The 14563-nt window shown below is 47.4% G+C and overlaps 2 protein-coding genes across 2 annotated transcripts in view; one reads left to right on the forward strand and one right to left on the reverse strand.

Annotated features, from left to right (window-relative positions):
* Window positions 1-6430, reverse strand: part of MAP3K21 (mitogen-activated protein kinase kinase kinase 21) — a 41609-nt gene extending 35179 nt beyond the window's left edge. Inside the window, exon 1 of the mRNA XM_059835552.1 lies at window positions 5689-6430. Coding sequence (XP_059691535.1) covers window positions 5689-6430 — 742 coding nt within the window. The remainder of the gene's footprint in view (window positions 1-5688) is intronic.
* A 4183-nt stretch (window positions 6431-10613) lies between these two features.
* The window catches only part of PCNX2 (pecanex 2), a 162204-nt gene continuing 158254 nt past the window's right edge, over window positions 10614-14563 (forward strand). The window contains exon 1 of the mRNA XM_059835536.1: window positions 10614-10766. Within this exon, the coding sequence (XP_059691519.1) occupies window positions 10614-10766 (153 nt within the window). The remainder of the gene's footprint in view (window positions 10767-14563) is intronic.

Consider the following 14563-nt stretch of genomic DNA (forward strand, 5'->3'; position numbering starts at 1 on the left):
CACAAAATTTCATTTGACAGATATTGTATTAAAATCATTAAGTTCCTGAATATTAATTTTACATGCTGAAACACATCCTTCAACTGGAAATTAGCCTCTACGACATTTTAGTGCTAGTTATTCCTACTACAGGTTGAGACAACTGCAGCAATCAGTTACTCAAAATCGTTCTTTCTTGAATTCCAGCATCCCTTTCTGAACACAAAATATACAACATATTTATATCCAGCAAATAAATATATCAAGTGATTATAAAACAGGCATAACACAAGACATTTTCTTTGATGAACTGGAAAAAGATACACCATAGCTCAAGGCTGCTAATCATTTGCTGCTCCCACAGAATCCAACCAGCCTTCAAGGTCTCTAAAAAAATAAAATCCCTATCTACATAGTCTGAGCACATATCAAATAATGAAACAAATTACTGGCAGCAATGTTTTATGAAACAAAGTAGAACATTTTCAAGTGACATAACTATATTCGAAAGAAAAACTTATTAGAGTTCAATGGCATGCTAACTTTTAATAGACCATTGACGAAATTCTGCAATCCTACCACAGTTTGCATGAGGGTGGTTTGATTTTGATTTTTGGGTTTTTTTGGTGGTTTTTTTTTGTGGGGTTCTCAGGGATATGGTTCCTATGGTTTTCATGAAAGTCAGCTGCTTTACGGAAGAGGAACTGCAGTTAGTTCTGCCAGAAAAAACGTTCATTCCTCTCCAGACCTCAGGGAGGCCAGCCAGCAGGATACAAGTGGTTTCAAACCAATTACAGCATATGCAGCCTGCTATAGGATGTTGCAGGACTCACCCACTGCTGGAGGTGGGCACCCTGGGACAGCCAGGCTTAGCCCAGAGAGGACACTGGGGATGTGGAAGGGAACAGGAAAGCAGAAGTTCCACGAATGAGAGCGCCACAAGGAGGAGAGGGAGATGCAGAATACATACTGGTAGAAAATCAGGTTTTTTAGTTTTGTTACAATATAACAGCTGAGCAGTAACTGGCACAGCGTTATTGACAGAAACAACTCCAAGTTGCATTGCCATTAGAGGACATCTTGGAACTTTATTTCCAGACAAAGAAAGTTAGGTTGAAGCTCAGACGTGCTGAAAAGCCATCTCTCTTCGCCCTCAGAACTACCAAAGACAACTGTAATATAATTTCATTTTTAACTTTCTTGGTAACTGTACATTAGAAGATACTGAATTTTCAAGCATTCAGTAACATCTAAGCAATCCTTACAGCACTACTTGTGATGTGAGCAAGGCTTCCCTCTTCAAAACAGAGGGAGTTTTGTATCTCAAAGAGAAAAATTATGCACCTCAGTGATTTCAGAATAAATAAAATCAGTTCAGAAGATGGCAGATAGGGTTAACTCTAGTTTCTTTCTCTTCCTCTCCCCGAACAGCTAGCCTAAAGTTGCTAGGTGGGGAAGTTAGAGGGAAAGTAGTTTTTATGAGTTCTTGAAAACCTATCCATCTTACTGTAAAGGTGTTTAACAGCATAACTTGAGCAATTCCGCTGCAAATAACCTGTAAGAGCAAAGAACCAGAGATCGTTTGTCCTTTCTTTTCTCAAACTCCAGGACACCTTCCCTCACCAAAAGCAACTGATTCAACAGTACTGTCAAACCACATCACATTTCCAAATTATTTCTATTTTCTGACTGTTTTTCATGAGACTAGTTTGAAGAATGTCACATTAAAGTAGATTGTCCAATTGCAGTTTCACTGTTCTCTTATATGTTTGATTTCTTCAGATTTCAAGTACTGCTCTCATTAGCATTGTCACATCCATGGCCTTGTTCAACAATTGTTGAAGCTCAAGCTGTCCTTGACAATTTCAAAAAGTAATATAAATTCAACACAATTCAGAGAGCTGAGGGCTGCAATGGATCCCGATGTCGGAGAAGCTGGTGAAAGCCATAGCAAACTGAACCCTACTCACATATCCATCTACAACAAATGAGTACAGAGTACTTTATCAGTACTGTGTTAGTACACATAATCTGCATAAAAGGAACTTTATGCTTTACTTTGTATTCACGGATGGGTCTATGCTGTAAGCAAGATATTCTGAACTTTTTGTAATGTTTCCTACAAGTACGCAAAGCTGCTGCGCTAAAGTGCTTTACACGAACCTCTGCTTTCTCTACAATAGACTTCAGAAAGTAAAAACCTTGCATACTCTATCTGAACATATTACTAGCTTTCTTCAGAATACTAAAAAGTAATCAGGAGAGGCTGCACCAAACCCCTAAACAACCACAGGTCTCGTAACTAATGGGGTGTCATTGCCCAGAAGAAAGCAATTTGATTCCCCCAGAGGAAAAAAGCTGCCCTTTCAAAGAGTCAGCAAAACAGCTGAGATGTGCTAAAAAGACACACGTAACTATTAGTGTCCAGTCTTGTAGATGAATTTGTGCTTTTTATTTTCAGTAAAACTTAACTTTTTCACAATCAGCTGGCACACTTAATCAAGACTAAGTTTGTGCCCAGGAGGTACAGTTAAGAACGTTCAAGTATTTTCACAATTTTTAAGATAACTGTTTTTCTGTCACAGCATCATTTAATTCAGAATTGCTTGACTATCCATGAAGGTTTGAAAAATGTCAAATTTTCTTTCAAATTTTTTCTTCAGATTTTAGATCAATAAAGTCCACCTCTTAACCCTTAATTTCAGATTATCTCCTTAATCTATAAAGTATATCTAAGAACATAAGAACTCCTTATGAGGAAGATATTCTCAAAATAGACCATGTTCTTTTTCAGAGAAACTTCTCACCATGTCACCTGCACAAATTACAAAGCACCCACAATATGCAAATCAACATTAGAAGCCATGGTTACTATGTTTCATTTTATCACACATATCTAAAGCTAAGTGTTCTTTACACCTTTGTTTTGTCTGCTTCCAAATAACCTTTAAATATCAAGTTTATTTTACATGGACTCCAGAATTGAGAAACTCTGCTACCAACAGAACTCTTGAGTTTCCTTACTTCTTTGTTCAGCCCTCACAACCACGTTTGTTAGCTTTTCTTCCCAATATAGAAAACATTTCTATTTATTTCCCTTTTCTTGCTGTGGCAGAAAAAAAAACCTTTTCCCACCTCCCAAAAGGAGCCCAAGGAAACGTACATACAAACCTAGACGGTCATCGCTGTTAATAAAACCCTGTGGCTCTCACGGCTTTTCTCTTTGTGGCACCTTCTCTCCAGTCATGTCAATTTGGCATCAGTGAAACTGCACTAGATATGCCGTCCTATAGATCCCAACTCCCTAAAATTGCTTGGAGAGAAATAATTGCCTTTGAGATGCTTGCTTTGCCTATCACTTGCCAACCACAAACCCAGACATATATCCTTTCTTGATCAAATATACTGATGGAAGGGGTTCCCTTCCCCTGGCTGGAAAAATTAGTTCCTGCCTATTTACTAGGGAAATAGTTTGGGGAGCATTCCTTACCATGCCAAGTTAAGGGCAGTCATTTTTCCAATTTGTTGTCCGAGGAAGAAAAATTCCTTCTTAATGAAAATAACTAAGCTAGCACAAAACTGATACATTGGTTTACTACCTAGAACTGCTTAATGGAGAGCGCTGAACCACAACCGCTAGCAGTCCATGGAAAGCAGCGATGCGCAGCTGAGGAATGGGTGCTGCCAGACCCCTGTCGGCAGCTATAGCCACTGCTGAGCTGTCACTATCCATCAGTCAACCCTGGCAGCTTTCCACTCCCACTGTCTAAGACTGGAAGAGACTACAGTAAAAGAATGAAATGAAATCTTCGATGAACAGATGAGTTAACAGAACAGGGAACACTGTCATGATTTGCAGTAATTTTAAATTCATGTTGTTGATCTTAATTGGTATAGTATATTGTACCACTCGTGCACCATTGTCTTCCATTATCATTTAGTTGGATGATCAAGAGACATAATTCTATTTACCATATTCAATACTGTCTTCAATCTTCACTAAGATTAAGAAATACAGGTGAGAAAACTAAGTAGCTAAAGTTAAGTGCCATGTGCAACAGAAGTTGGTAATGAAAGCAGTGAACAGGCACATATGCTGAGGTTATAGTCAAAAGCATATTTTTAAAATGCTCTGCCATTATTCACACACACTGAGATGATAATGGCAATCAGTTCACAGCGGTCACCAACTCAGCTCTAGGTGCTACACTAAACCACAGGGTTATGAATTCATTTCAGATACAGACTTTGCCATTGCCACCTTAGGAAGCTAGCATGCAGCAGCCTGCTTTGTTTAAGGAAAGCCACTAAATACTCAAGGTACAGCAGCTCACTGAACAGAGCAGCAGACTAGGAGAGCACAAGCTGCCTACAGACAACTGGCTAGAAATTAAGGTGTTGGCCACGACCCTAAAGGTATGTTCCAGGAGTTCATCATCTTGTGCTACAAACTGAACCACAAACGTAGCTGAGCCTAGGTCCTTTCTTTATCAAACAAATAGTGAAAGTATTCTCAGAAACAGTCCCATGACTAAGCTTTGTCTTAACAACCCATGCATGATGACCTTCAAGACATGCTGCAAAGGCCCTTTAAACAAAGTGCTTCAAACTTGAACGAAGTTTTTTTATTTCTACTGGACTACTTAAGGACTCCTAACTGGGGAAAAAAAAAAAAAAGCGTAACATTGCTGCACATTTGGCACATTCAGAACAAAAAGGAAAAAGAGTTGAGATGACTTCAGACATTCATGGAAGCACATAGATTTCCACTTTCAGGTCACCAATTCAAAACACAACTATAACGGTAAGTCATAAACACCTCTATTCTAGTAAGCCAGCCTTTCAAGACAACTGCCAAAATCTGAGATGCTCTTGTATCGACAGATGGACCAAGGATCCATTAAGCATGAATTGAGCAACTCCCTCACTCTTTCAGGTGCTTTTGCCCATGCCAACGGCTGAAAGCAAATCTGGCAACTGCACAAGAGCTTCTACTGTTTTTAAGCTACTATCTTTTCTGTCTCAATGCTCACTAAGTGGGTGAATTTTAACAACGCTAAATGCATACAACGAAAACCAGAAACATATGATAGTTCGGCAGTGCAACAGAAGTAATACCCTTATTAAACCTTTCCTTTACGAGGCGCATAGTTTACTGTAACTTTTAAAAGCTAGGACTACGCAACGCATGAGAGAAAAAGAAGTCTCCTGGATCTGCAATTGCACAGGATTTTATCCCGCTTTGTTTTTAGGTGAGCTCCCGACCGAGCGGACAGGACTTTGCTCTCCGTGCGTTGCAGGTAAACCCTCTTCTCCCCACCTTTCCACAACGCGTCTGTAACCAGCTCACCGTCACGGCAACTAACCTGCCGCCAGCCCAAGCTTCTGGCAGAGGGTGCCCAAGCCGCCCAAGTTGCGACATCCACCTCCCGGTAAAACAGGACTCCCGGACCGTGCCCGTCCAGGCCTGGCCGCCCGTTTCCTGAGAGAGCCGCCCGCCGCCGGGCCGCCCCCGCGCCGCGGCCACGGCAACGGCAACGGCCAGCGCCACCACGCCGGGCCCCCTCGCCGGGCGGCCTCAGGCGAGGGGCCGGCGCCGCGCTGCAGCCCGGCCGCGGCAGAGGGCCGGGACCCCCTCACTGCCGCCCCACCGCCCGCGGCGGCCCGAAGGCCCCTTCTCACCTCCCACCCCCCCAGGTCGCGACTCACTGTTGCTCGACTTGAGGTCCCGGTGCAGGATGGGGACGATGGCCTCGTCGTGCAGGTAGAGCATGCCGCGGGCGATCTGCACCGCCCAGTTCACCAGGATGTGCGGGGGGATGCGGCGGCCCCCGCGGGCGGCCCCGGCCCCGGCCCCGGGGGCGGCGGCGGCGGCCAGGGCCCTGTTGAGGGAGCCGCCGCGGGCGAACTCCATGACCAGGCAGAGGTTGGGCTCCCGCAGGCAGACCCCGTGCAGGGCGATGATGTTGGGGTGCCTCAGCATGGAGAAGAGCTTGGCCTCCTGCCGCACGCTCTCTGCCGTGGCCGTGATGTCCTCGTCGGGGTCCTGCCGCGCCGCCTTCACGGCCACCTCGCGGCCGCGCCAGGTGGCCCGGTACACCTTCCCAAAGCCCCCCACGCCGATGATCTCTTGCAGCTCCAGGTGCTGGAAGTCGATCTCCGTCAGGCTCCCCGCGGCGTCCCCCCGCCCGCCGCCGCCGCCGCCCGCCGCCCCGCCGCGGGGCTGGCGGGTCACGTAGTTGGCGGGGAAGATGCCGAGGCGGTGGCGGATCTTCCCCGCCCACCAGCCGTCGTCGCCGGACACGGCCGCGTCCTGCGACAGCACCTCCACCACGTCCCCCCGCCGCAAGCTCAGCTCGTCCTCGCCGCTCGCCTCGTAGTCGTACAGCGCCGTCCACAGCGGGCACGGTCCCCCGCCGGCGGCCGCCGCCCCGGCGCCCGGCAAAGCCATGGCAGCGACCTCAGCCCCGGCGGCCGCCAGCGCCACCGACGCGGGGGCGCCCGCCCAGCCGCATCCTCACCTGCCGCCGCCGCCGCCGCCGAGCGGGAGCCGCGGGAGGGGGAGGGGCAGGGGCGCCGGGCAGGGGGAAGGGGCGGGGCCCGGGCGAAGGGGCGGGGCTCGTCCGGCCCGGTCGACGCCGCCACCGCCGCCGCCAGGCTCCGGCAGGTAGGGCGCAAGCGCGCGCGGGGAAGGCGGGGAGGGGAGCGGCAGTGCCCCGCGACCTCCCTCCCGCCTCCGCGCCCTGCCCCCGGAGATTGGCCGCCGGCCGTCACGTGGGGCCGAGGGCTGGAGGCGGAAAATGGGGGGGCGGGCCGACGGGCGGGCGTGTAGGCAGGTAGGTGCCCGCGCCCGCCCTCCTACGCGCGCAGACTGGCAGGCTCCGGCCGCCGCGGGGGGTGGGGCGCCAGTGGGCGCGCGGCTGAGGCTCTTGCAACGGTCCCGGCCGGCCTAGAGGAGGGGGCCGTGTAACGGTACGGCGGGGCCCACCCCGCTGCGGGCCGTCGGGGCAGAAGGGGCCCCGTCTGGCCCCGCGCGGAGCTGGGGAGGGTGTCGCGGGAGCCTGTGGTCCCCGGGCGGGCCGCGGCGCTCGGTGGGGTGGCAGCGGCGTCTCGGTACAGGCCGTCCTCGGGCGCCCGCCCTGGCCTGCTTTCTCCCTCGGGGGCGGCAGAGCAGGTTGAGGGCTCGTGCCTCCGCCGGCAGCTTCCCCTTTCTTTCGTTATGCGGTCTTGGGACTTTACCGGAATAAAATCCAAGCAGTTTCTGAAGAAAGCAAGCTTCCTCAGTTCGTGTTTGGTGTTCCGCCCACCTTCACTGCTCATCGGCTCTCCAGCGCTCGCTGCCCTGTCCACACACGGACTAAGAGGGTCCCGGCTCAGTGTCGCATGATAACACAATCCTTTTGTTAGGGGGTTGCCTGGAAGATTTTCCTGATTTTAGGTGGAAAAATTGTATCACTTTCTGAACTACAGTAGTCATTTTGTTGGAAGTTAGAGGGAAGTGTGCAGGCTGGGGACATACTCTCTTCTCGTCGGCAGTGTGGGAAGCCTGGTTCAAAGTGGAAGGAGATGTGTTTTCATCCTCAGAGCTGATCACTTTGTGCTGCAGTACCTCTGGTTCTGGACGTGGCTGCTGCCAGCAGAAGCCCTGAGGTGGATAGTAAAGGCTTGAGGAAGGTGTCAAACCGCACTGCCAGGTAGAAAAACGTGGCGTGATGAATGCCTCTTACCTTCTCGCACAAAACCCTGCATCCAGAGCACTGTACATCTGTACATAAACACAAGATTTGCAGCTGGATATCACAGGACTAAGGTTCCAACATAAAGATAGTAATTAAAAAAAATTAAAATTACAGTGTCCAAAAATTCTTGTTTGTCCCACAGTCTAAACTGTGCCTATAGTTGTATGCACAAGGCAAAAATAAAATTACACAGAAAATTACTTATTGAACCATGTTAAGCAAAAACAAAGAATGCAGAACCAGCATGTCTGTTGAGTCTTTTCCCATTTCCTTTAGTATAAGAGAATGCCTTGCAGCTATTCAGAGAGATAATTGCAAGCCTTTTCCTTATCTGCATATTTGCCTTATTATAAAAGCCATAAAGTATGTTGTAATACAAGCATTCTGCCACACAAATTCCACCTTGAACTTTTATCTGTTATCTAAAAGAATCTGCAGGAACTAATTAAGTGTGGAATGTTTTGGGTCAGACAAGGTATTGGTTGCAGTACAGTGAAAAGTTTAAATATTTATTTAGAACTATTATTGGTACTCTGAAGTACCATTATCTGCTAGCAATTGCTACACTCGGGTTATTCTTTGTTCAGTGTTTCTGCAGCACCTAGCGCTCTAGGATCTTGGTATGTAATTGCTGTTCCTAGGAGTTCTAGAAATGGAAATAGCATTGCAGATAAGACTGTGACGTGCCTGTCCCTTTTCTGATGGCACCACCTGGTGGAGTTACCCTTGAGAAGAACAGCACACAGAAGGCAAAGCTTTCAGCTCAGTCTGTCGTTGGCATCTCCTGAGAGAAAAGCAATTGTTTTTCACCTTTGGCACTCCTGCAGCTGTAGATACAGTACTGCGCATCTATGTTGCGTCCAGAAGACGTCTCCTGAGCTGGAAATTTCAGGAACCTTTAACTCCTGCAAGTACCATTATATAAAAAAATATTTGGTGTCAACAATATCCAAAGATGAGGAAGAGTTGAAAGATTTGAGTGATGGTCATCCTAGTAAGACCCAAGGTTATATCAACTCCAATGAAGCCTGCGTTACCTGGGGCTTCCGGATAATAACCTACATGAGTTAGAGGTCTCAAAAAACCTAAGAGAGGTGGTTTTGAAGAAGCTTTCCATTTCCACCTTTGTTGACTCATCTTTCTTTTTTTGGAGCTGTCCATGTAAATGATCTTATCTTCCAGTACCCATGTGGAAAACGACTCCAGTAGTTTATAAAAATGAACGTTTTTAATTATCACACATCAAAAATATTATTCATAGCTGGCTATTGCACTTGACTCAATCATTACATTTGTGTTAACAAACTTTGTCATCTTTGAAAAGAATCTGCAAAGGGTAAAAAAAAAATTTCCGCCCAACCAGGGAGAGGTTTAGTTAAGATGTGTTTATAGGATCGGTAGCACCCGAGACGCTGCTGGGACTGTGCCTCCTTCTTACAGATCAAGAGACTTCGCTGCTTACCAAGGACACACCAAGCAAGTACTCAAGCCCCGTGGCTACAGATCCGCAGATATCTGAGGGTGCCAGTGCCGCTGAAGGAAATGGTGCCATTCCTCCCCTGCTCCCAGCTGCTTGTTTATACTGCTGTGTCATCCCTCCCACCAAACCAACACAAGTATCCGGTGTGGCCACATTGCCTGCTACTTCAGGAAGCGAGCCGAGATGTGGTGCATTAGCTCACAAATACATTTTTTTAATAGCATCTTTGGTCTCTTACCTCTGTCTAAAAAATCCACACAAGGCGTGTTTAGTCTGTGAAACTCTAGCCACAATCAGAAACAAGGAAAGCGGGGTAAATGTGCAAGCTGCTTGGCTGCCTCTGTTTCATGCCCTCATCCTGTACAAAACTGACTGCAATAAAAGTCTACACATGTGGAAAAGTCCCTAGAAGGGGGTGATGAGAGACATGCCATTGAAGTTCACAGCTATTTTCTGATGGCAGAGGGCGAGAGGGAGGGAGTGCTGTGTATGGTCATCTCTGGTAGTCACAGCCCAGCCTTACAGCCCTTCCGTCAGGGGTATCCCATAGGGATATGCCCTATATCCTTATGCCCCATCCTTTGCTGTCTTTGGCCTCCCCAAGCTCCCACTTGGCTCCACCCTCCATTTTAGCTCCATTCCCTGCTGCTTCGCACACCTGTGCTTCCCCCACCCCTCGCGTATCTCCTGACTCTGCTAATTTGAGGTCAGCTGCCACGAAGTTCTTTTAATGAAAGGCAGACCTGTATTTTACTCTAAACTCATTCTTGAAAGAATCCAAATGGCTTTTATGGCATTTCCCTACCTGCCTGCCCAAAATGCATCTCAAAACAACACACAAAGGTAAACACTAAAGCTGGGCACGGCTCAAAGCTCAGGAACTCGTGATGTATCAGGCAAAATTAACAACCGGCAATGGAAGCAAGGCGGTGGGGGTGTGCCGATGAGGAGAGCAGCCCAGCTGGCTGACGCCGGTGCTGTCCCTTTGCCGCGCAGTTTTTGCACCTGTGAACCAACCTCGCGGCCGCCCAGGGCGGGACGCCGCGGTGACGGACGCCTCCGCCCCAGAACTGCCCCCCCGCCCCCCGCCGCGCCTCGGCCCAGCTCTTCTCCGCCCTGCGGCCTCCGTCCGCCGCGGCCCGCTACCGGCAGCCGGGCGCGGCCCCCCGGCCCGGCAGTGGGGCTACGCCCCCCGCACTGCGCCGCGGCGGGGACGAGCGGGGCGCTGTGCCCGGGGCGCGGGGGGGGGGGGCGGCCCGTGGCGGCGCCCTCCCGGCAGCGGCAGCGGCGCTTGGGGTGGGGCGGGCGGGATGCTCGGCGTCGCGGGGCACCATGGGAGAATCCGCGGGCGCCCGGCATGGCGGCGGCGGGCGGCTGAGGGGCGGCGGCGGTGGCGGCGGCGGCGGGGGGCGGCCATGGTGTCGCCGGCGGCGCGGCTGGTGGGGCAGGGCGTGTGGGCGGCGCTGACCGGGGGCTGGTACCACGACCCGGAGCAGGGCGCCTTCACCAACAGCTGCCACCTCTATCTGTGGCTCTTCCTGCTGACGCTGCCCATGGCCCTGCACCTGGTGAGACCCGGCCCGGGGCGCGGAGGGGGGCGAGGGGGCTGAGCCGGGGAGGGGGCAGCCGCGGCAAGGGCGTGAGCACAACGGAGAATAAAGTGACCTCCGGCGGGGGGTGGTGATGTAAAAAAATCAGCATACTGAGTTTTGCGTGAGGCTTTTGTGTCTAAAGGCTAACGGGGTAAGTACGCCGGGCGCGTTAGCCTGGAGCCGCACCTCTTAGCCCCGCTGAGCTGTGGGGTAGGGTTGCTTGGGAAGGGGGGCGATGCTGGCCTCTGCCAACGCCGAGTGACCGTGGGGAGACTGCTTCAAAAAATCTCTTCCAGAGACTTCCCCCCCCCCCCAAGTCTGCCTTAGCCTTACATGCTGAGAAGGGTAAATAAATGGAAAAATCCAAGTATCCTGTAATTAATATGCCTTGCTGAATGTCACTGGTGAGTCACATGGCTTTTCGTGACATGCAGCTCCCTTTGTGCTGAAATTTAAACATTGCAAATAATTTTAATAACTAGAATTTGTTACTCTAAAATTATTTTCCTTGGAAACTTGAAACTTTTGCTCTATTTTTGTGTGTTTTCCTACTGTGTGAGAAAAGCTTAAAAGCATGGTTTGCTGGATCATTATGTCTATTCATTGGTGTGTTCTTCCGTGATTGTAGCTTAATATTGCTTCCATTGGAAACTATTTCCATCCCTTTGGTTCTCACAGTAACTCAACTAAATTCTTAAAAAAAATTCTACAGAACTTCGTTTGTTGGATAAAATTTCTAAACATGTCTTTTCACCCTACATGGTCAGATACTGGCCGGATTTTCAAAAGCAAAGAGCATTCACGAATCCCTCTGCAATCCCAGTGAAAAGCAAATCTTGTCTTTTAAAAAATTAATTGGTATACAGTATTTTGTGGCATGGATTGCAGTGAATTCCTATAAGCATGGCTTACGGAGTTAATGAACCAAGATAACAATATGCTTTCTTCTGGTTGATAGGCTCTATTTCCTATGCAAACTAGCAAGAGTCTTAAAGTGTACGTAGGATTGACTGTCAAAGTGGTATGTGTGATTAAAAAGAAAAAAACAAAGTAAAGGTTAACTTTTTTCCAGTTGATGTAAGTATGTGTCTGAAAGAATATCTATTTCCTGGGGGGAAACTTCTGAATTAATAGCATGGAAGAAGGCATACAGAGTTGCACAAAAGAACACTGGATGCAAAGATCAGAGGTCAGAGCTAAGGTAAAAAAAGATGTTATTTAAAGGGAAGGGGAGAAAACCTAACTTATCTACTGAACTTTCTCTCTCTCGGGCTTTATCTTTGCCTGTCTAGATGGACTTGCTTTTTCTGCAGACTGGCTGACTTTTTGATGAATCATGTGGTTAAATGCAGGACTTGCGTTCTTGAGCTCATGTATTGCTATGGGAATTCTTTATCCTTGTTTAGAATAATGCATTTATTATGCTGGCTGCTTGAGAGTAATGGCATCCTTAAGTATTTGTTGTCTTGCTTGTAAGTGGTTGGGCTTTGTAAACTTTGTGCAAAGCTTATATTCTTGCCACTTAAAACTTGAACGTGCTTTTTAACTAAAGGTTTTTTGTGGGGAATTTAATTTATAATATCATATTCAGTAATGTTTGGTGTGGTATTTGCGTTACACGCTTGACACCAATAGTTTTGGATTCAGCTAAAGCAGTCACTGATGTTTCTTGAAATGGCAAAGTTAAATCAGAGTACTACTTTTTAAAAATTTCCTTTGCTTGGGAAAATCTTAATCACACTTATGTCAAAGTCGGAAAGTCTCTCTGAAACAGTTTGATTTGAATGAAATGGCAAAACTCATCCAGCTGTTTTTAGATTTTTCACACTGGCTCAGCAGAAACGTGCTGACAGTAGCGTCGGGAAGCTTACAGTATCGAGTTGTTTCTATTGTGTGGATTGAGGGTTTCGTTCTCTAGCTTTGTCAGCATAGCTTACTGTGGTACTAAATGGTTCCGTCATTAGCTTCCCACCCCTGAAAATGCAGATCTGTGTTTCCATATCTTCCTTTTCTTTCTCATTTATCCTTCGTAGTAGTAAATACACAATTAAAAAGGTACACTGTATATTTTTGGACCATCATTGCTGTTAAAATCAACTTTCAAAACTGTAGTGAGATCTCTTCTAACTTTGCCATATCAACTCTCATAATAGGTGAAGAATTAAAGTTATCTTATTCCACCAGCAGTCCAGGGTTCCTGGGTGTTTTGTGCACAAAAATAGTGGTAATTGTTACACAAAGCCACTGGACTGAATTCAGCCCCGGTGAAACATGCAGAGATGCAACTTTGGAAATGCTTGTACTGTAGCTTACTTTACAAGCCACAAAAGAATGTGCATCCACATTTCAGTGGGTCCCCAGAATGTCTTAGCGAGTGTTTCTTCTGCCTTTTGTTGGACAGGAAGCCCTTGGACTTACAGGTTTGTTACTACTTAAGCATTAGATTTTCAAATCATGCTGTGACACAAGTACAACATGGCAGTATAAGGGTGTGGGCACATAAATTACTCAGAGGTAAACTGGAATAAAACTTGCAGTGTGTCAGCTGCTTCCAGTCCCATTTGGCCACACTTTACCCCACTTTATCTCTGTAAAAGTAAGGACACGTATACCTCCACAAAAGAGAGGTAAGCTACATTGTACTTACTGTATTTATTGTGTGTTAGGATGCACACTTACAACTGAGTGTACACCCCTGGAATTTTATTTGCTGCCTGTTTTCCCATGTTTTACACTGTATGATGGACATCTCTTAGTTATTAATTCAGCTAAATTAACATAAAAATATTTTTCTTTGGCTCCAGTATTCTATCTCCCACTCAACATCTCTGCAAGCCTTATGGTAGTGGCTGCCTGCATATTTATTTGGTGGTTCCCTCATTTGTGTTCTGTAGCCCACCAAGACAGTGAGGCCCAGGTGCAGCACCATCTTGCTGTAGATGCCTCAGGTGCTCAAGCATCAGGTAGAGTACATCTGGGTCTAATCAACTTTAATCATTCAGTCCAATTTACAAGGTGTGGTATTTTGTTCAAAGGTTGCACACATTTTTATTAGGAAGTACATACCTCAGTCACCTCTGCTTTTGTGCTACTCAAATAATGTTAGTAGACATGTGAAGAAGAATTTGGCCATTCCTCTGGGAGCAATCTCTGGGCGGGCAGAAGCTCCAAGCAAAGGCCCTCCCTGCAGGGGTAGGTCAATTCTGTTGCATTTGCAGTAGTAAGTCAGGCCACATTTGGAACATGCCAGCCTGCACTTCTGCCTGTGACCCCACACTGTTCTGGTGCGAGGTATAACAGCGGAAGCTACTGGAAAACAAAAAGTACAGTATGGTAGAGATTTTAATTGGGCAAGAGCAAAGAAAGCTAGAGCTACAGCTTCCACAGAAACCTGTGGGATGTCATGGAGCCTGCTTTTTAATGGATTTGTATTTGTGGATTTTTTTTTTTTTCTAGCATCTAATAAGACGTCAGCTCAATTGAAGCTTTTCCTGTCACTGGGGAGGCATTCAAGAGGCTGGAGAGCTGTGTGGGTTCCTCTCGTTAATGCAGGAGGTGTGCTGCTGTGACCTTGTCCCAGTGGGGTGTATTCTTTCAAAGTTAGTTGAAAGTAGCCAAAGAATTAAAAAGTTGCTCATCAGAGGGCATGGAGAGAGATGATGAATACACAGACACATGGTGTGATTATAAAACCTCGTTTCCATAGGAAACTAGGCTAATTATAACTGTAGTGCATCAAAAGTGAATCCGTTGTATAATTCCTCAGTGGTCCA

This window comes from Gavia stellata, chromosome 2, assembly GCF_030936135.1.
Source record: "Gavia stellata isolate bGavSte3 chromosome 2, bGavSte3.hap2, whole genome shotgun sequence".
NCBI lineage: Eukaryota > Metazoa > Chordata > Aves > Gaviiformes > Gaviidae > Gavia > Gavia stellata.